The sequence below is a fragment of the Trichosurus vulpecula genome, chromosome 6 (genome assembly GCF_011100635.1).
Source record: "Trichosurus vulpecula isolate mTriVul1 chromosome 6, mTriVul1.pri, whole genome shotgun sequence".
In the NCBI taxonomy this organism is placed as follows: Eukaryota; Metazoa; Chordata; class Mammalia; order Diprotodontia; family Phalangeridae; genus Trichosurus; species Trichosurus vulpecula.
The window spans coordinates 225,403,676-225,427,029 of record NC_050578.1 but is presented as its reverse complement, the minus strand read 5'-3'; the positions used below and the strand labels follow the sequence as shown (position 1 = coordinate 225,427,029).

General features: G+C 38.7%; 1 protein-coding gene across 1 annotated transcript in view; it reads left to right on the top strand.

Moving 5' to 3' along the window:
• The window catches only part of STK33 (serine/threonine kinase 33), a 107,558-nt gene that overhangs the window by 44,189 nt on the left and 40,015 nt on the right, over positions 1 to 23,354 (top strand). The window contains exons 7-8 of the mRNA XM_036763750.1: positions 11,631 to 11,715; positions 17,362 to 17,437. Coding sequence (XP_036619645.1) covers positions 11,631 to 11,715; positions 17,362 to 17,437 — 161 coding nt within the window. The remainder of the gene's footprint in view (positions 1 to 11,630; positions 11,716 to 17,361; positions 17,438 to 23,354) is intronic.

Sequence of the window (23,354 nt, the reverse complement as noted above, 5' to 3'; positions counted from 1 at the left end):
GATCCTTATGTATGATTTAGTGGCCCCCGTTTCTATTTGAGTTTGACACTACTACCCTGGGGCCTGGGTGGGATGGAAAGAGAAAAAGAAATACCATTTAAAACAACTCCAGGATATATAAACCATCTGAGAGTCAACTTGCCAACACACACACACACACACACACACACACACACACACACACACACACAGAGGAATTATATGAATACAATTCGAAAACAATCCTTGCGGAAAAAAAGATATAAATAATTATGGCAATATTAATTATTTGTGGTTGGACTATGCTAATAAAATAAAAATGACAATACTACTACTTTAAACTACAGATTCAGTATTGTATCAACCAAACTACCAAAGGATTACTTTAAAGAATTGTTAAAATAATAACAATTTTTCTATAAGAATGAAAGGTCAAGAATCTCAAGGGAAATATGAAAATGTAAAAAAGTGAGAAGGAAGGAGGCCTAGCAATACCAGATATACAACTAGATTGCAAAAGAGTAATGAGCAAAACTATTTGGTACTGGTTAAAAAAATGGAAAAGTTGATTAGTGGAGTAGATTGGTTTCTAAAGACCCAGACCCAATTGAACATAATAAGATAGTGTTCCACAAACCCAAAGACCACAGATACGGGGGAAAAGACCCATTATACAACAACTACTATGGAGATGGGAAAGCAATCTGTCAGAAATTAAGTTTAGACCAACATCTAACCCCAGATACTTTAATAAGCTCCAAATGTATACATGGTATAGATGTAAGAAGTAATATCATAAATTAGAGAAGGGAAGGAGATTTTTTCATTGCAATGGATAGAGGGAAAATTTTTGACCTAACCAAGAGAGTGGAGACAATCTTAGATAAAATGTTTAATTACAATAAATTGCAAAAATTTTATATGAATAAAAATGGGTATAGTTAGAATTACAGGGAAACCATGGACTAGGAAAATATCTTTACATTTCTCAGGTAGAAGATGGATATTATATCCACATATAATATATATATATATATATACATACACATATAGACCCATACATATATGTATGTATATATACACACATACATATATGTACAAATATATACAAATCCACACAGATATATATATATATATATATATGTATATGTATGTATAAATAGATAAAATATAAAAGTAAAGCTATTCTCTCATAGATAAATGGTCAAAAGCTGTGAAGTGCAATTCTCAAAATAAGAGATACAATCTATCAATAACCATATAAAAATGTTCCAAATCACTCATAACAAGAGAAGTACATATTAAGACAGTTCCAACTTTCCACTTCAACCTAATCAGTTGGCAAAGATGATTTTTAAAAAAGTGATAGTTGTTGGTGGGGCTATGGGAAAATAGGCACACTAATGTGCTGTCGGCAAGCTGCAAAGCAGTCCAACCATTCTGGAAAGCAATTTTGAACTATACCCCAAACGTAACTACACTCTGCATGCCATTAATGAGCCATATGAAATGGCAAAAGGGATGAATTCAGAGAAACCTGAGAAGATTTGTATGAATTAATGCCCAATGAAGGGAGCAGAACCAGGAGAAGAGTTTATATATAATGATTACAATAGTGTAAATGAAAATAGCTGGAAAATTTAAGAATTCTGATCAATGCAATGACTATTGATGACTCCAGACAACTATTGATGAAGCATGCTTCCCAGTTCTTATTAGGGAGGTGATGGAATGTAAGTGCAAAATGAGACAAACGTGGCCAATATGTGTATTTGTTTTGCTTGATTATATCTATTTATTTTAAGTGAAGACTTTATAGGGAGAAGGAGGGGAATTTTGCAGGGGGAGCCACTGAGAGGTGAGAAAGAAACAAAAGAGTCAATGAAATATTTGAAAAACAGAAAGCGGAAGGAAGCACAGAAGTGATGCACACAAGCAGAGTAGTGTTGGCACTTCGTCAAATTTAAAGTACACTTAAAAAGAATCTATATGCCATGGGTTCACCATTTTGTATACATTCTATACTTTTTGTATTTTCCATATATTCTTTTTTCCTATTCTTTGTATATGAAAATATTCATGTTTATAGATCTTTGTAAAATTCACAATAAAAATGTAAATTTGGAAGTGGGAAACAAGTAAGATGTCTTAAAAAAGTTTATCAGATGAAAAAACTGAGACCCAGAAAAATTAAGTGACTTGCCCAAATTCACATAGGTCGTAATAAAGCTGAGATGCAAACCATATTTCTTGACAGGTTTCCTATGTAGGTAGGTGTCTTTGCTTCTTCGATATCTTCAGAGAAATAAAATAATTCCAAGTTTTTATTGATGTCTTCTTGAAGCTTCCTTCATAAAAATAATTAGCAATGGAGAGTACCTGGAGTGAAAGGTGAAGAGCATTGGATTATTATCCTGACTCTCCTACCTGACGGCTGAGTCACTTTGGGCCACATTTTTCCTATTTCTGAAATGAGGGGATTGGGTTAGTCTATAGGGGTTTACTTAACTATGACATAAAAAGACCTCTATAGTTGTTGTTTTTCAATTGTTTTTCTGTCGTGGCTGACTCTTCTTGGTAAAGATACTGAAGTAGTTTGCCATTTCCTTCTGTAGCTCATTTTACAGATGAGGAAGCTGAGGCAAACAGGGTGAAGTGACTTGCCCAGGGTCATATAACTAGTAAGTGTCTTAGGCCAGATTTGAACCCAGGTTAAATGAGTCTTCCTGACTTTCAGGCCTGGTGCTGTCTCCACTGAACCTCCTAGCTGCCCTCTGTAATATCACAATTTTATTTACAAAAATCATAGAATCTCATAATTGAAAGGGATCTCCAAGGCCATCTAGTCCAACCAGCACCTGAACAAAATCCCACTAAAACATGCTGGATAAGTAGTCATCCAGCTTTTGCTTGAAGACCTTCCATGAAGAGGAACTCAGTACCTCTTGAAGCAGTACATCCCACTTTTGGTTAACTCCAATTGTTAGGAAGTTTTTTATATTAATCCTAAAATCCGCTCTGCAACATCTACCAGTTGCTCCTAATTCACCTTTCTGGGGTTAAACCAAAAAAGTTTAATCCATCTTCCACATGACTGCCTTCCAACTTGAAGAAAGCTATTATGCTCTCCGTCCTCCCTCCTCCCCACTCCAAGTCTTCTTTTCTCTAGGCTAAACATTGATTCCCTGTTCCGTCATCCAGTCTTCACATGGCATGATCCTGAGGCCCTTCATCACCTTGGCCCTGTTCCTCTGACTGCTTTCTATTTGATCAATTCTTTCCTAAAATGTGATAACCACAATACCACATAATACTCCCTACATGGTCTGACCAGGGCAGATCAGACTGCATGACTTTTTTTTGGTACTATAGTCTCACTTTGAGTCTGTAATATCAAGAGCTAACATTTAACTACTGATTTAATAGCTAACATGGTAAGTTTTGCAAAAAACTTTGCATATATTATTCATTTAATCTGCTCTAATGTCATAAAAACAACAGATCTTTTTGAGATATAATGGTTATCTACCCAAGTCACCCCCATGTTGTAATTGTGAGGTTGACTTTTTGAACTCAAGCATGAGACTTTACTTTTATTGTTGTTATTATTCTAGACCTGTGATTTCATCTGTGTTTATTACTGCTGGTGGGGAAATGTCCTCTACCAGTACAGCTCAGCAAATGTCCTGCACCCTGTTTTAAAGAGCTGCCTGGGTCACTAAAAAGTTAATGTGATCTGTCCGTAGTCACGCAACCAGAATGTATCAGGCAGGACTTGAACCCTTCTTTTCCTGACTCTGGCAGCTCCATATCCTGTACCATACTACTTATTACTTTACATTTAGTTCTATTAAAGGACATCTTACTGTTTTCTGCCCAGCATTCTGGCCTGTTGATTTCTTGTTGGATCCTGACCTTGTCGTCTAATGTGTTATTGATTCCTCCTAACTTTGTGTTATCTATAAAGAGGATAATCATGTCATTTCCAACTTTATCATTGCGAAAAGTGTTAAATAGCACAGAGTTAAGCACAGACTCTTAAGATGTTTCTCTAGAGACCATATTCCAAGTTGACCCCAAACACTTTGGGCTTGGTCATTCAATTAATTCCAATTCACTTAGCTGTTTGTTGTTTGTCCTTTGTTTTCAAAGAGGAACAATGACATCATTGGTGATGTCTTCACTTGTGCATGAATTGGATTTAAGTGACACAGAATCGCACAAAGTCATCAGCCTCACTCTCTCTTCCTGAGTCATCAAAGTCCAGTGGCAGGACAAAAGTCAAGATAACTGACAATGGCCTGAGGTGCAGTAGATGACCTTGGTGTCCTTGATGGCTGACCAATCTCTAAGCTCTCCATAGCACCTGCGCCAGCTGCCTTCATGACCATTAGAACAAATTGTTCTCATCCACCCATTCTGCTGGGGATGTCTTCATATGCTTAAGGTAGACATCCTCCTAACTCACCAACAAGTTTGAGGCCTGTCAGTCACCCTCCTCCTGTGGAGACAATTTACCAGGATGTGGCCATTGCACATGCTACAGCTTTGTGGAGCCACAAGTGAAAGTTGGGTGAATCAGGTGGACAGTAAAGGTCAATGAGCAACCCTGAAAAGGGCTTAGCAATTCCTCACACCAAGGTGCTAGTTCTTCTGATACACCCCACTTTGGCATCACTTAACTGTACTATTGTTTAGTATACATCTCTCTATCTGGTCCACAAGAATAACAAAAGAGACTTTCTCAGATGCTTCGCCAGTCTAAATACCCTCTAAAAAGGAGCATTGAAATTAGTGTAGTATGACAGGTCCTTTAAAATTTCAATTACTAGTAATATCTTTTAAAATTATCTTTGTTAATAACTATAACTTAGCCCTTTCCCTTCCCAGGGAAAGGGAAATAGAAAAATAAATAGAAAAAAATAGAGAATAGAAAAATAGAAAAAAAAAGACTTAGCAAAACTAACCAACAAACCAAATGAATCTTATAGTATATGTGTCATTGCCCATCCATAGTGCCCCAACTCTGCAATGGAGGGAGGTGAATATTCTCACCTCTTTCCTAGAGACATACGTAATATTCAGTTGCATTTATTTTGTTCTTTCCATTTATAAGATTGTAGTCATGCGTATTGTTTTCCTAGTTCTGCTTATTTCACATATAATTCTTCCCATTTTTTCTGTACTATTCATGCTTATTTCTTATGGTATGATGATATTCTATTACATTAATGTACCACTGTTTGTTTAGTCATTTCTTATTTGATAGAGAACTGCTTCATTTCTAGGTTTTTGCTAATACCAGAAGTGTTGTTATAAATATTTTGTGAATATCAAACTTTTTTCTATCCTTGGGGAAGATGCTTAGTAGTAGGATATCTGTTTCAAAGTGTGTGAACATTGTAGTGGGACATGATTTATTCTTGATGAAACCATACTGACTTTGTGATCATTGCTTCCTTTTCTAAACATTCACAATCATTCTTTTTGTTAACATATTTTGTTCATTGTTGCCAATTAACAAAGTAACTGAATCCCCAGAACACCCTGAAAATCCAAGTTTTTGGTTGTGTACTCAGTGAACACACTCGCTTTTCTACTCTTGGTGTATAATATTGAAATCCAAACTAGAGTCCAAACCCAGAGGGGGAATATTTAATTTTAAATATATAGCATTGCATGAAGAGGTCAGTAATTGCAGATTGACCTCCAGCATTGTTGGTTTGCATGGGCATAGCTTTTTATTAATCTGCTTTTTGTATTTTAATGATATATTACTTACATTTTTATGTTTTAAAAACAAAGGGAGATAAGAATGAAGAAAAGAAATAATATACAAATCATGATTCAGAATAACATAATAAAATAGTGATATCCATGCACATATGGAAGGATAACTAGCTTTATTGTAATACCTTTTTAAAGTAATAGAAACATGGAAGAAGTTTGGGAATAAATATGCCAAAATTGACTATATTTTGCATTGTAAGAAATCAACAAGAACAAATTATTTTGGCCTTTAAAATTTTAAAGATCTTGGAAGTCTGACCTGACTTCTTCTGAGTTTTGGCCCTTTTGTGGATCCAGTGAGTTAAATTAGATAAAAGATAAAATCTCATTTATTAAAGTTTGATAAAAATGTACACATATAGTTATATACAAAACAAATACGAGGTAATGGGAGTGGGGAGGGGAGAAAGCAAGCCTTATAGCTGGGGGATCAGGAAAGGCCTCATGCAGAAGTTAGTCCTAGGGTTGAGTCTTGAAGAAATCCACTGTAGAGTGGGCAAAGAAAATGCTATGTAATCAGTCTAGAAAGATTAGGCAGAGCCAGATTGTGAAGAGCTTAAATGACAAATAGAGGAGTTCAATCCTAGAGGAAGTAAAGAGTCATTAGAGTGTATTGATTAGAGGAGGAATCACCTTGGTAGCAATATGGCATTGGATATATTAGAATAGGGAGAAACTGGAGTCATGGAGGCCAATGAAAAGATTCTGGCAATGATCTAGATGAGATGCCTGAAGAGGTAATGAGAACCTGAGCCAGGATAGTGGTTATGTGAGTAGAGAGAAGGAGATAGGAAGGTTTGAGAGACATTTTGGACATAGAATTGACAAGATTTGGCAACTTTTTGGAAATGTGGGATGAAGGAGAATAGAATTGAAGTTAGTACTGAGGTTGTCCACCCTGTACCACATTAAGGATGATGATGCTCCCAACAAAAGTTGGGGAAACGGGTATTTGAAAGAAAGAATGAATTTGGTTTTGGACATATTGAGATACCTTTGGGACACCCACTTTGGAAAGACCAATAGGGAGTTGATGATATACCATTGAAGGTTAAGAGAAAGAGTACTACTAGATATAGTTTTGGGAATAATTGGCATGGAGATGATAATTGAACCCATTGTTGATGAGTATAGGAAAGAGATGAGAAGGGTAACTAGGATAAAGTCTTGGGCTACACTCATAGTTAGTATGTGAAATATGGATACTGATCCTGCAAAGGAGATAGAAAAGTGGCAGTCATACAGGCTAGGAGGAGAATAAAGTGAGAATAGTGTCACAGAAATCTAGAGAGGAGAGAGTATGTAGGGAGACAGGATTGTCAGTAATGCCAAATGGTGGAGAAAAGTCAAAAAGTAGAAATGTTGAGAAGGAAACCTTTGATTTGGTTATTATAAGGACACTGGCAGCATTGGAGAAAGAAGTTTCAGTTAAATAATAAAGTCAGAAGCCTGATTACATTTTTAGAAGAGAGGAAATAGAAGACAAGTGTAAGTAGTTCTTTCAAGAAGTAAAGGAAGCTATAGAGATAAGGTCAAAAAGTTGTGTAGTGAATATAAAGGAAGAAGAAGGAGCAGACTGAATGATCCTGATTTTTCTCAGCAATGTATGTCAAAGGCCTCATCTAATAAGGTTGGGGGAGTGGGTGCCATGGGAGTCTAGAGTAGAGAACAGAAATTTGTAGCAGCTACATAATGTCTCATTGCTAGTATTTCTATAACTATAAAATGATCATAAGGGCAAGGAGAACCTTTGCTTTATCTTTGTACTAAGAAAGTTTCTAGTGTTCCTACACTGGAAACAATACCTTGTCTCTGTTTTAATAATGCTTTTAATTATATTAAAAAAAGACCCATCTATGTCTATACTTTTAGGGTTTTTAATGTGAATGTCCATCCAATTTCCCACAGAATTCTTCCTCTTCCAAACAGAAGAGGAGCAGATCTGAAGGTGAATCCTTAAGCACTCATCATCTCCCATTTGAACTATTATAGTTTCATAGCTGGTTTCCCTACCTCCAATCTCTCCCATCTTCAATCCATTCTGCACCCAACTTCCAAAATAACCTTCGTACTACATAGGTCTTACCATGAGTGATTCTTGCTCAAAAACTTTTAGTGGTTATACCACTGCTTACTGAATAAGTTGCAGACTCCTTAACCCGCATTCAATACCTTTAGCAATCTTATTTCCAACCTACCTCTCCAGTCTTATCAAATACTCCTCTCCTATACATTCTCTGTGCTCCAACAAAAATGGACTACTATTTCCCATTCTTTTATAACCATTTCACATCACCTTTTTGCAAACCATTCTTCATACTTAGAATGGATACCTTTCCATTTTCATCTACTGAACTCTTTCATGGTGCCAAGCAACTGGAAAATGATTGAACAAATTACCGTATGTCAATGTAATAGAATACTATTGTGCAGGAAGAAATGATGAAAAGGATGGCTTCAGTGAAACCTGGGAAAACTTTTGATGAAAAAATTGACACAGAGTGAAGTGAGCAAAACAAGGAAAATGATGTATTTAGTACAATATCAGTAATATTATAAAAACAAACAACTTTGAAAACCTTAAGAACTCTGATCAGTGCAATGACCAGCCTTAATTCCAAAGGATTAATAACAAAGCATGCTACCCACCTCCTGACAGAGACATGATGGACTGAGAGTGCAGAATACAACATTTTTTTGGACATGGCCCATGAAGGATTGTTTTGCTTCACTAAGCTTATTTATTACTAGGTTTTGATTTTCTTTTTTTTCTTTTTCCAATGGGGAGATGGGTGGGAGAGAAAAATCAATTTTTGTTAATTAAAAAAATTAATTTTAAAAAGCAAATCTCCTTCAAGAATCCAGCTTAGGTACTACCAACTCTGTGAAGCCTTTCTCGAATTGGTCTATCCCTCTTAAATATCTTTAAAACATTGTTTAGCCCTCTCCTTTATATTTGCCACTTTCTAACTTGTAGTTATTTATATGCAGGAATACTTCATACAAAGTTGCCATAACTAATAACATTTTTCAATAATGCTATTAATAAATTATTAACATGTTCCTTAATCTTAATCCAACATAACATTTCTTTTAGTTTATTCAACAAGTGAAGGCAGCCGTAATGTAGCGTATCTTAGAAAGCTAACGTCAAAGTCTGGAAGACCTGATATATGACTTTGAGCAAGTAATTTCAGCTCTCATTGCCCCAGACAAATCTAAGGGACTACAAGTTGCAGAAAAGGTCCTGAGCTGCATTGGCAGAGGGTGTTTTTTCACCTGGGGATCCCTTTATCAATGAAGTCATAGGTCTAGTCCCTCTCCTCTATCCCCTCAATAACTAAAGACCATCCCGATCTTCCAGACCCCTCTCCCTCAAAATCTACCTGCCTGCCTCTTCCAGTCACCACTTTGTACCTTGTAAGTTCATTCACCATGAACTTCCTTTCCTTAGATACATCTCAAAGCCCCCTGGCATCATCCCCTATTTTGCCCTGCTTTAGGCTCAAGAGATGTGATTCTTCTTATAGCTAAAGCCAGCCGCTATACAAATACCCTAGATTCCACACTCTCCCATCTTCTTCAACATACTGCCTCCACTAGCATCCCTCTTTGACATTCGGTCTTCTCTCTACTCTTCTTTTCCTGATACCTACAAAATAGGGTCAAGCTTCTCCCATGCTCAAAAATGTCCAAAAGCTGCCTATTCTCATCTTTGTTTATTCCCTTTCATTTGTTTCTCAGTGCTCTGCATTCTAGCTTCCCACTACCTCACTCAACCACTCAACCCATCAATTGAAACTGCTCTCTGTACAGTTACCATTGGTCTCCTAATTACTCTCTCTTTGGTCTTTTCTCAGTCTTCATTCTTCCTGAATTCTGTAGCATTTGATACTGCTGACTTTGCTCTCCTTTTACATAGTTTGTCCTCTGAGTTTTCATGACATTTCTCTCATCTCCGATTCTCTTCCTCTCTCACTCTCCTTTTTCATCTCTTCCTCTCTCCCCCTCTCTCTTCAGTTTCCTTTGCTGGCTCATCATCTGTATCATACTCCTAACTGTGGATATACTCCAGGGTTTAGTCCTTGACCTCCTTTTCTTCACATTTATACTGCTTCCTTGGGTGACTTTATCAATCCACATGGGTTCAAATTTCATCTCTATCCAGATAGTTCCCAAATCTATATCAAGCCCTACTTTCTTAACTCCAATCCTGCATTTTCCATTGCCTATTGGGCATTTCAAACAGTGTCCTAGAGGCATCTTAAATTCAACTTGACCAAAAGCATCATGTTTCTGTCAAAATCAACCCCTCTGTCATATTTATCCTTCAGCCACCTAGACTTACATCCTCACCATTCTCTTCAACTCTTCTCCCTTATATCCAGTAAGTTGACATGTCATGTCATTTCTCAAACCTGTCCTCTTCTGTCTGCTCACATGATCACCATCCTAGTTTAAGCCTTTATCAGCTCTCACCTAGACTATTACAAGATCCTCCTAATGGCCGTCTTGTCTCTCATGCTTAGTCTCTCCTGACTCTATCATTCATCTTTTATGCAGCTACAGATGTGATTTTCCTAAAGCGTGGATGTGATCTGCCACTCCCCTTTTCAGTAAACTACAATGACTCCTTTGTTACCTCCAGAATCCACATGTACTCTTCTATTTGGTTTTTAAACTCCTTCACTAAATGTCCCAACATATCTTTTCCCATGTTGTTGAGTATCATTCTCTTTTCTTCACTCTTGGGTCCAACTAGACTAGTCTTCTTCTTCCTCTTCCTGTCTCTTTTCACCACCATTCCTGGAACCTACTCCCACCTCATTCCTACCTCTTAAGACCATCTGAATTATGTCAAAACTCAGCTCACACGCTACCTTTTAAATGAAGCCATTTCTGATCCTCCCCCCTCCTCCCACTATCCTTCACCTAGACAATTACCTTGTATTTATCTTGTAAATATTTTGTGTTTTGTACATAATTATATATGGGTATGTTGTTTCCCCTGGTTGAATGTAAGCTTTTTGACATCAGAGACTGTTCATATATGTGTGTGTATATACATATATACACACACATACACATATATATACCTACACATACATATATATGCATATAGACATATGCATATATGTGTATTCATTTATTTATATATTATATACATGCATGTATATATGTGTATATATGTACGTATAAACATATGTACACATGTATGTATATATTTGGGTTTGACCTTCAGGCTCTACATATGTGCATGAGCACACACATATACACACACACACATGCGCAGTTGTGGAAAGGATGGTTGGCAGTATTTGGATGTAGTAATAGCTAGAGGGTCTTAACTGGGGAAGACCAGGCAAGCTCTGGGAACTCTTATCCTGGAGTAGGATGTATATATACATGTGTGTGTATATATATCTCTATCTCTATATCTATGCATGCACACACGTACAAATACATCCCATTCATACTACTGTTGGTATGGCTCTAAATATCCCCCATAACAGTTGTTTAATCACGTAAAGTCATGTGTTCATGAAACAGATTACTGCTAGGCAGGATAAACCTGCAAATGGTTTTTTATTTCCCCTACTAAATCATAAGCTTTTTCTTGAAGGCAGAGGCTCTTGTTTCATCTCTGAATTAAGTAAAGTGCATTTATTAGGTGCTTAACAAATGTTTGTTTAATTGAATTAAGAACAAACTATAATGTGGTCAGTCCTCCTTATTAACTTAGTGATGAGGTTAAAGGAAGACCTTCCAAAGGCAGCCCTGCTCCACTGTTACCTGAGCTCTGAATTTCTACCACTGCCTGACAATGCTGCGCCTTGATACTCTTGAGTTTCTTCTCCTAGGTGACTGATTTTGGTTTAGCGGTACAAAAGGAGGGCGGATGTGAAGCCATGTTTCAGACAACTTGTGGGACTCCTATTTATATGGGTAAGTCCAGCATTTCAAGGTTTTAAATCATGAAAAAAACGGATTGGAAATAAACTATCAAGCTTTACTAATATAATGTGGTTTTCCCTTAACCCTTGAAGAGTAATAAGGAACACTCATTACTTAGATTTTTCAAGATGGAAATGGCCTTAGAGAGCGTATTATTCAGTCGAATCCATTCACAGGTGAGGAAAGTGAAGCTCAAAGACAGGGGAGTTCTTGCCTGAGGCACTGGCAGCATCGAGACTTGAAATTCTGTTCAATTCCAGAAGTATTTATTGAGCACCTGCTCTGTGCCAGTCCCTGGGGACACAAAGACAAAACAAAAGAATGCCTGCCCTCAATGAGTTTATACCTCTTTGAAGTATCTGCTATTGCAACAGTCCATGTGAGATGGATATATTGCTGGCCAGAGCAGTGGTGGTGAGAAGGGAATGAACGTGAATGGAGGTTGTGCATTAGAATAGAATGGATAAGCTTGGACAACTAATTGTCTCCTGCTCTAACAGAGCAGGAATGACTTCAAGGTTACAAACCTAGTTGACCAGAAGGATGGTGGTACCCTTGGAAGGGATAGTGAAGCTCGAAAGACAAAATCAATGCCTTGTGTTGGCTCTACTTTTCTTATTTCCCGAACATGCTCATATTGAGATCAACATAATTCACACTGTAGGGCCAACGATGACAGCGCAGATGATTGGTCTTGGTAATTGTTCGGGTCCTTTTTAACCCTGAGACTCTGTTACCCTGTGATTCTCATTTCGCCTTAGCTAACTAAGCAAGTGTCTTTCACATATCTCAGATCTGGATCGCAAGAGATCCATTATTATCCCGACTTTACAAATTAGGCATATGAGTCCTTGAGAGTTAAAGTGACTTATCTAAGGTCCCCAGGCTATCCCTGTGAGTGACAGGACTAGGAAATATCTGGGCCCTTACTGTGTGAATATAAAGAGCATTCATTTCAGGGGCCATACCAGAACTTGCCAGAGTTGAGGAGATGGGGACATATATTCACATGAATATTTAATCTTTCAAAATGGAAAGATGATCAAGAGGATTTTTTAAACATAATACTTCTGCTAACCTTTTTTTCCTTCTTAAAGGTCAATTTGTCAATGTTCAAATATTTGGGTATTGGTTATCCTTTTTTCATTATCCTCATCCTTTCTTCCTTGTCGTCCTCTTCCTTCTCATTTTTCCCTTCTACTTTTGACTTTTTCTTTGTTCTGCCACCAAAAGAAGAGTAAGGAAGAAGAAATAGAATGCAACCCAGAGAAGCAACATAGTATTTAGGAAAAGAATGCTGGCCATAGAGTCAGGAGAAACCTGGGTTCCAATATTAGCTCTGACTCTTAACTAGCTGTGTGACCATTATCCATAGAATGGGGATAGTAATACCTGTAATATCAATATTACAGGCTTGTTGTGAAAGTCAAATGAAATAACGTGTCTAACAGTGTATTGTCTAATTCTTGTTGTCTTTCTGTGGCCTTGGGCAAAGGACTTCCCATATGCTGAGTCCCATCTCATTAATCAAGGTGCACTCTCTACCTCTGCCTCCCTTCATTGTGAGGGCCAAATGAATAAATTGTATTTACACTTTGTATACCTCAAAGAGGGCATCTAGGTGGTGCAATGAAGAGAGTATTGGGCCTGGAGTCAGGAAGACTTGAGTTCAAACCCAACCTCCAATACTTATTAGCCATATGACCCTAGGCAAGTCACTTCACCCTGTTTACCTCAGTTTCCTCATCTGTAAAATGATCTGGAGATGGAAATGGCAAACCACTCCAGTAGCTTTGCCGTAAATAGTCAGCCATGACTGAAATTGCTGAACAACAATATTTTAAAGCACCACTAAGTATGAGTTATTGTTACTGTTAATCCATTTTTATTCTTGTTAATTGTTCCCCAAAAGGTGAACACATGCATGCATACTTGGGGCCTGAAACAATTGTCTAAAATATGCTTTTTTGTGTTGTGGGACTTTTGTTTATGATGCCACTTTTCTATTTAGCAAAGATAATTAAAAGTTAGCTTTACAGGTGTGCCTCATTTTATGTAGCAGACATGTTCCTTAAAAGTTGTGTATCAATATTATTTAGATAAATCACATTTTGGTAGGGGAGATGACTATTTAAAGGGATTTGCTTAAGGAGCCTTTTGCTGATATCAACAAGCCCTGAGTCAAGGTGAAAAAAACCCTATGGTTTTTTGAGCCTACTCTGTCATTGACTCATCTTTCATATAGTAAGCATTTAATGAATGTTTTTAATTGAATAAAATTGAATGCAAAAGCCTATATTAAGGGATAGTGAGACATTAGAGTAGGGATAGGGAAGCATGTGGCCTTCTAGGTCCTTTGGTGTGCTCTTTTGACTGGGTCCAACTTTTACAGAACAAATCCTTTTATTAAGGGGATTTGCTCTTCGAAGTTTGGATTCAGTCAAAGGGCTGCACTTGAGGACCTAGAGGTCCACACGTTGCCTTGAGACCACAGGTTCCCCACCCCTACATTATAGTAAAGCTTTAGTGGAGAATCTTTGTAATACTTGTACTTCCACACTTGGAGAAGCTGTGATCTCATCCACCATTATAGATCACACCCAATCCATGCTTTCTCATCCCATGCAATGTTTATCTCTTCACTATAACTCCTCCATAGGAGATCCATCCAGTGTTCTAGAGGCTTTCCCTGGTTCTTTAATAACAAATGGTGGCATTTAATTATATTATTGGTTGTTTTTTGATGAGAAACATAGCTGTTGTCTTGAATTTGTGCAGGCAATTGATCAACAGACATTCATTAAGCACCTACAGTATGCCAGGCACTGGGATATGAAGACAAAAGTGGAAACAGTCTTTGCTTTCAAGGGAATAGGGATACTTTTGTTTTTAAAGCAAGGAGGTCCTAGGGTTTTTGGAGTCTACTTTGTCATTGACTCAGTCTGGGTTCCAGTCCCAGCTTTTATACCAAACAGTTATGTGAACATAGGCAAGCCTTTTGATCCCTCTGGGCCTCTGTTTTGTCATAGAATTCTCGAGTTGAAGGAGACCTCGGAAATAATCTGTTCCAAACTCCTAGAAATCTCTAAAAGGTCTCTCCTAAGTCTAGCATCCTAGATTCTAAGCCAAGTGACTGTATGTCACTGGAGCTCTTTATGCTAGACTTTTCTCATCTGTAAAATGGGGACATTAATACTTGACCTGTCTACTTCCTGGAGATGCTGCAAAAACCAAGTAAGATAACCATATAAAAGTAATGTAAAAAAAAAAAAACGAGCACAAAGATTCCTTTGATAAATAACTGTATGAAGACCTGTAGTCAGTATGTGTGTGTGTGTGTGTGTGTGTGTGTATTTTTTTCTTCTATAGAGGGAAACACCATATATGTATGTAGGGAGATATAAAATAAATACAAGCTGATTTAGGAAGGAAGGCACTAAGGATTACAGGAATCAGAAAAGGCTTCATTTAGAAGGTGTCTTAAAGGGAACTAGGAATTCTGGGAAGCAGAGGTAAGGATAGAGTTCATTCCAGACATGTTGGAGGGGGAGGAGAGAGGGCAGACAATACAAAGACATGAGATGGGAGTGGAAAGCCATGTATAAGGAAGAGTAAAGAAGCCAGTTAGATTGGACCACAGAGTCTGTGAAGGGGAGTGATGCATAATAAAACAAAACTGGTTCAGGCTTGGTTGTGAAGGGCTTTAAATACCAACCAGATAAGGTTATGTTTGACCCTAAGCTGATAGGGAGCCACTGAAATTTATTAAGAGGGGGAAGGGAAGGGGTTTGAACATAGGCCTCAACTTTAAGAAAATCAGTTTGGCAGCTGTGTGAAAGATGGGTTGGAGTGGGGATTCACGATACTACAAGGCCAATTGGGAACCATTTCAGTAGTCCAGATTAGAAGTGATTAGAACCTGAATTAGAGGAGTGGCTGTATGAGTGGAAAGAATGGGTCGTATGTGAGAGATGTTGTAGCTACAGAAACGATAAGATTTGGCTATAGATTACATATGTAAGGTGAACAAGTATGAGGACTCAATGATGACACCAATTGTGAACTTGAGTGACAGGGAGTATGATGATGCCCTTGGCAGAAGTAGTGATGTTCAGAAGGGTGCCTTTTGAAGGAAAGATAAGTTCTGTTTTGGACCTGTTGAGTGTGAGATGCCTGGGAGGTATCCTATTAGAAATATCCAATAGGCGATTGTTGATTGAGGACTAAAGTTGAAAGAGAGGTGGAGGCTCAAGATATAGATCTGGGTATCTTCTATGTAGAAGGGATAATTAAAACCCTCAGAATTGATGAAGTCACTTAGTGAAAGTGTAGGGAGAGAGAGGAGAAAGTGTCTCAGAACAGAGCCTTGGGGAACACTTACAGTTGGGGGGGCACTATGAAGATGACAAACCAGAAAGGAATCTGAGAAAGAATGGTCATATAGGTAGGAATAGAACCAAGAGAGAGAGAAAGAATATGTAGAAGGAAAGAATGAGCAATGGTAGCAGATGTTACAGGGAGGTAAATGAGGGTTGCCAACAGATTTGGTGATTAAAATGACCGTGGTAACTTTGGAAAGAGAACTTTCAGTTGAATGATGAGTTCAGGAGAAATAGTGAGAAAAGGAATAGGGGCAAGGGTAGAGGACAACTCCCCCTCCCATGTTTCCCCAGGATTTTGGCTAATAAGGGGAGGAGAGATAGAAGACAAAAAGTCTGAGAGGATGGTAAGGCCTCATGAAGTTTTGTTAAGGAGAGACTCGGGCATGTTTACATCCAGAAGTAAAGGAAGCCATAGACAGGGAGGAAGAAGGATAGTGGGGTCAATCGGCTAGAGAAGACAGAAAGCAATGGGATGGAGGAACACTCAGAGGGGCTGCTGAGGAGAAAGGCCAACTTGATGTGGAAAACTGGAGTAAAGAAGATGGTGGGGATGATGTCAAGGGCTTGTGAACTGAGGTGGAGAGAAGCGAGCACTCACAGTGAATGGCCTCCGTTTTCTCAGTACAGTGAGTCAAAGTCACCTGAAAGGATGTGGGTGAAGTGGCTTATTAGGCACAAGGAAGGGAGAGAAGGTTTAGAACAGCCAATGTGTAGAAGGCAACAGTGAATCAATTAAGAAGGAGTCTTGTCATGGTGCGGTGAAAGCCCAGATGAGATTAGATAACAGATTTGCAGTGTCCCAGTTAGCCTGGTTGCATCTGGCTTTGCAGGGCATGGGTAGAAGCAGAAGAGGCAGATGGCAGGAACAATCCAGAGCTGGGGTTTACAAGATATGAACAGAAAGAGGACATGGGAGTGAGAGATTTCAGAGTGGAAGATAACGTAGAATTGAATTGGTTAACTAAAAGTACTCAGGATTTGAGAAATCACTTTTGACCAGTTACAAAGAGAAAACCAAATTCCATTTAGTTCCTCAATGTATGTCATCATCTCCTTAGGACCTGAGCAATAGAAGTGAGGACGCATCCACATGGATTCTTAAGACCTGGCCATTATTCATTTAAAACATCTGCTGGTTCTTGTTTTCAAAGGAAAATCAATGACAACCCCATCCATGCATCCTTCATGCTTTGTATTTAAGCTTTTCAATAATTTTTTGCATTATTAATATTATTGTTTTCTGCTTGCTTGGCAGCACCTGAAGTGATCAATGCCCATGACTATAGCCAACAGTGTGACATCTGGAGCATAGGTGTCATTATGTACATGCTGTAAGTAGCCAGCAAAATCTGAGTGAATGGGACTTCCTGCTAGAGAGGCTCATGAGCGTGTTTTTTCTTTTTTGATCCTGGATCTATGAATTCAACAAAGTGGGTAACTCCTTGGTGTGGGATCTCTTTCAAGGAGCACCAATTGGCAGCTGGTTTCTAACTTGAGATTAGAGACTTGCCTGAGGCACTGAGAATTCCCTTCCCATGGTCACACAGCCACTACGTGTTAAAGGCTGGCTTTGAACCCAGGTATTCTTGACTCCAAGGCTGCTCCTCTACACACCATATCATGCTGAATCTTGAGTTTGTATTAAGACAAACTTGTATCTATTAAAAGATTAGTTTAGCCATGACCTAGGAAGCCATCTTCAAATAATTGACAGTGTATTTTATCAGTCATCAGTTATGTGTATTAGAAATGCTTTATTTTAAATTATGTACATGAAGGAATAGCATAGGATTTAGAGCTGGAAGAGACCTTAGAGATCATTTAGAACCAGTTCCCTAATTTTCAGGTGAGGAAATTAAGACTCATGGAGAGGTTATAAATTGCCCAATATAAATTAAGTTGCAGAATTAGTATTTAAACGTTGGTCCTCTGATCCCAAATCCTAAATCTTAGTGTTTTAGCCTCTTTATGTTGGTCGATGCAGTATTGAGCACTCTGTATATGGGGAGAGGAAAAGAGCCTCTTCCCCTAGCCTTGGCTCAAACTTGACTCCACAGCCCCTCAAGCTATTGTTCCATATCTCTCCTCACTTTTGCAGCCAAATTCCTAAAAAAAATGCCATCTCAGTTCCATTTTCCACATACTCACCTCCCATTCACTTCTCAGATTTCTGCTATCTGGCTTCCGATCTCACCAGTAAACTGGTAGTAATCCTCTAGATTGCCAACAATGTCTTAACTGTTACATTCAATGGCCTTTTCCTAGTCCTCCTCCTTCTTGACCTCTGCAGCTTTTGACACCTGAGTCCAGCCTCTTCTTGTACACTTTCTTCTCCCTGGGTTTTTGTGGCATTGCTCTCTCTCTGTTCTCTTCCAGGAAGGGTCTGCCTGATCCTTTAAGTATGCTATGCTTGATCATCACCCATATCCTATTCTTCAGTGTGGGGGTAACCAGGGCTCTGTTCTGGGCCCTCTTTCTCTTGTCACACCTTGTCACTTGAGAACTTCATTCACTTCTGTGGGTTCAACTCTACACAAAGCCTCCTTAAATGAAATATTCCAGCCCTAATCTCTCTCCAGAGTACCAGGCATTCATCTCCAACAGTCTTCTAGTCATCTCCACCTGAATGTGCTGTAGGTATCTCAAAATCAAAAAGTCTACAACAGAACTCATTATTTTTCTCACGACCTAAACCCATTTGCCTATTGCTTTCTAGAACACCATCGTTTTTCAAGTCACCTAGGTTCCCAATCTAGATGTCCTCCTTCAGGCTTCTGGAGGCAGCTAGGCGGCACAAGGGATAAAGCACTGGACTTGGTAGTCAGGAAGATCTGAATTCAAATACTGCCTCAGACATTTTATAGCTGTGTTATTGTAGGCAAATCATTGAACCTCATGTCAGCCTCAGTTTCCTCATCTGTAAAACAGAAATAATGATAGCGTCCGCCTCCAGAATTGTTGTGAAGATCAAATAAGATATCTTTGCAAAAAGTGCTTTGCAAACCTTAAAGCTCTCTATAAATGCTATTTTTCATTATTATTATTGTTATTATATACTATCCCCACCCAACCACCAGCAAAGTCTTGTTGGTTCTATATCAACATCTTGTACTTCCAACTCTCTTTCCAACTGTGTTCATATGCACAGTCACCCTAGTTCAGGCTCTTACTACCTTTTACTTGGATTATTGCAGTGGCAACTTAATTAATTGGTCTCCTTGAATCCAGTCCCTTACCCCTTCCAATCCATCTTCCACATAGCTTCCAAACTGATGTTCCTTAATCACAGCTCTGACCATGCCACTGCCCTGTTCAGGAAGCTTCAGTAATTCCCAGTTACCTTTAGGGGAAAATACAGACTTTGCTGTTTGTTGTTTCAAGTCCTTCGCAATCTGGCACCAGCCTATCTTTCTAGTCTGACTTTACATTAGTCTTCCTTGTGCATGTTTTTTTTTCCATCTAAACTAATCTACATGAAGGTCTCCTGCCTCTATATATCCTGCTTTCTAGTGTTCAGTAAATGCTTTGCATGGGTGCTTCCATGCCTGGAATGTTCATTGTCTTGGGTGAAAAAAACAGGTCAGAATGTTTAGGGTACAAATCATATAGAAACTTTATTTGGATTATTATTATAAACCATAGGAAAGGCTGTTTCACTCACTAAGTTTCTGCTATAAATCAAGTAAACTCTGATTATAAGCTATTTCTAACCCATATTTGTGTGTGCAGAGAGACAGACACATAAATGGGGCAGGGGAGGGAGGGAGGGAGAGGGAGAGGGAGAGAGAGAGAGAGAGAGAGAGAGAGAGAGAGAGAGAGAGATACTGGATCTCAAATTGTTACTAAGTACATGGTGACAGTATTCCATACAAGACAGATAAAGACAGAATACACAATTTTCAGATATGATTTTTTGACTTCTTAGAGACTTGTTCATTGCAGTGATAAGAACACTGGTAATGATAAGAACATAGTATAAAAAATTCTGCAAGCAGACAGCAGTGGATGTCAAACTCAAACCCAGGGGAGTGGACATGACTTCATTTTATGCTATAAGGGAATCTTATTTAAAGATGGAGTCATTCATGCCAAGAGATAAAAGTAAAAGCCCCTTTCTTTGCCTCTATGCTCCCTCTCCTATCTTTCCTCTTTTTCTTTTCAAGGCTCATTCAGCTCAGGTGCCACCACCTCTACAAAGCTTTTTCTGACTCCCCCAGTTTTTATTTTGTTGCCCATACCATACTTTTTGTTTACTTGCTATGGCTTTTATATTTACTTACCTGGCTACATGTTGTTTCACTCAACAGAACGTAAGCTCCTTAAGGGCAGGGATTGTGCCTAGAACAATATCTGGTGTGTAGTAGGTGCTTTGTAAATGCTTACTGAGTTGACAATGAAAATAGGACTTATTCATAAATGAAGTACAGAATTATTGAAATAGCACTGATAATCCCTGTCATGTCAGTCCTAGTATTTTTGGCATCTAAAGAGTGCATTTGGAAAATTAGGGATTGTTGTTCTGCCCAACTAGAGAATTCCTAAGGACCTGGGATACCTTGCAAAGACTAGAAGTACAGTAAGCAAGAGAAGGATGGCATTTTGGAAAGAGTATTAGACATGGAATAGGACAACATAGATTTGAATCTAGACTCAATCCTGGTCATCTACAGAATGAATGAAATGATACATATATAGCCTATCTCACAGAGTTGTTGTAAGCATAAATAGGAATTTTTCACAGGGAGCCAAAACTCTTCAGGGAATAGGTTGGCACAGAAGACAATATGGAGATAGTAGTCTGTAACTGTGTAGAGGACTATCCAATGGCCCTCTTCCCTTAACACCCAATGACTCTTAGTCTCACTTCCTTACCCTCTCTTGGGGTTGCCTTGTCCATCCTACAAGCCATGATGAGATATAAATCAGTTCTATTAGAGCAGGGAGAGGAGGTAGCCTGTCCCTTCCCCTTCCTCCTCCAGCCTTGCTGGCCCATCCTGATGATGCCTTGAAGATTTAAATATTATCTTGTTATAAACTGTGAGATGGCTTTTCTCTTTAGACTTTGAGGTTCTGACTTAGAGTGGGTAGAAGCCAAGTGGTATAGTAGGCAGATCATGGAACATGGGGTCAGGATGTCCAAGGTCACTTCTCTTGGGGTCTCAGTTTTAATGTTTATAAAATGAAAAAAGGACTTTGTGCTCTCTAAGGACTGTTGCAGTTCTGATTTTGTTTTGTTGTTTGCTCATTGCACTTGTGTCCAACTATTTGTGAGCCCATTTGAGGTTTTCTTGGCAAAGATACTGGAGTGGTTTGCCATTTCCTTCTCCAACTAATTTTACAGATTTGGAAACTGAGGCACACAGGGTTGAGTGGCTTGCCCAGGGTCACACAGCTAGTAACTGTCTGAATCCAGATTTGAACTCAGGTCTTCCTTATTCCAGTGCCCTATCCAATGTGCCACCTAGCTGCCCCATCTGACATTCTATGCTTCCTTAATAACATGTAACATGTTAAGAATGTTTAAGAGCCTCAAACAAGTTTTTGTCTTTCGGAGTTTAAACTATATTCTCCTTAAAAAGAGAAAACATATTCAATGTGCTTTCCTGGTACATAGGCATGAGCATAGCTTGAGAGATTGAAGGAACCTCAGAAGCTTTCTAGTCTTAACTGATTAGAGAACTGAGATTGGTGAGCTTAATAAGCGACTCCCAGTCCCATAGGTGGTGAGCATTAGAGGCAGAATTGGAATTCAGAGCCAGTAATCATTCCTCTGGGACTCTGCCACTTTCAGGTCATGAGTGCATGTGTGTGTGTGTGTGTGTGTGTGCGCGCGCGCACGTGCGCGTGCGTGCATGTGTGTGTGTTGGAGGGATTTGGTAAATTTGTGATTTTCCATGTCATCGTATGGCAGTTTGATCTTGCATGATGACTTTTTTTTTGCCACGCAGCCTGGAAAGGCTTTATTTTTAAGAGGTTCCTTTATTTTAAGGAATTGACCAAATCCAAATTGAAATTAATGACTTAAAACTACATTTCATTATGTCTCCTTTGACCTTGACTTATCTTAACATGAAGATAACTGGAGTAATACTGGAGACTCTTAAAGGTTATGCAAGTGTAACAAAATCTCTGGTAGGTTCTACCAAGTAGGAAAAGCTTTAGGTGTATGTCTATATGCACTAATACATATATACATATCTGTGGATACACACATGCCTGATGACAAGCGGTATATCTGTCATCTAAGAACCATTCTGGCTAGGTGTGTAAAAGCTTGTTATGAGGAGCGTGATCCACCATAGCATCAGTTAGAAGACCACAAAGACTGTCTACCGGGGTGTATGCCCACGTGGATGCCCTCAGCATGGTCGTAGATAAATAAATTCTATCCATTTATTTCTATGCGTACACTTATATATGTGCAGATACACATACACACATACATATCCACATATACACATGTACACACACACACATACACACACACACACACCAAACAAAGCAAAATTAATTCAGGATAGGCCTGAGCAGAACCAGGAGAGCAATGGGTGGAAATGGATGGAGATGGACAGAGGCAGTCAGAAAAACAGAAAGAGAGAGACACACACAGAAAAAGAAAGGAAAAGAAAGAGAGAGAGACAAGAGCCTTGGGTTACACTGCCCTGTAGAGAGCAGAAGATGAATTTATCATCAGCTACAGAAGAGACTGGGAATAATCAGACCAGTAGGGAGAAATCCTTGAATACTATCCAGAAAAATATATAGCAGAGTAGTTTCAGAGGAATGAAGTAGTCAACGGTGTCAGATGCTTCACAGGGTTCAAGAAGGGTGGAAAGGCTATTGGATCAGTAATAAAGAGGTTATTAATGACCTTGGAGAGAGCCATTTCAGTCAAGTGGGGCACGAGCGAGATTACGAGGATTTTAGAAATCAGAGGGAAGTGAGAAAGTGGAGGCAATGAATGGAGGCAAGTTTTTTCTAGGATTTAGCTATAGAAGGGAAAAAGATATAATATGACAGCTTGAGGGGGTGGTAGGATCAAGTGAAGGTTTGTAGGTTTTAAGCATCCATCACTGAATTGTAGCATCCATAACTGAACATGGTTCTTTAGATGTGTTCTGATGAGAGCAGGCCATATTGGCATAATTACCCCCCCCCCCTTCATTTTGGACACCTGCATAATTCTTAGTATAACAAAGATTTTCATTGGTGAGTTTAGTAGGCACCTGTTTCCTGCCCCTCCTTTTT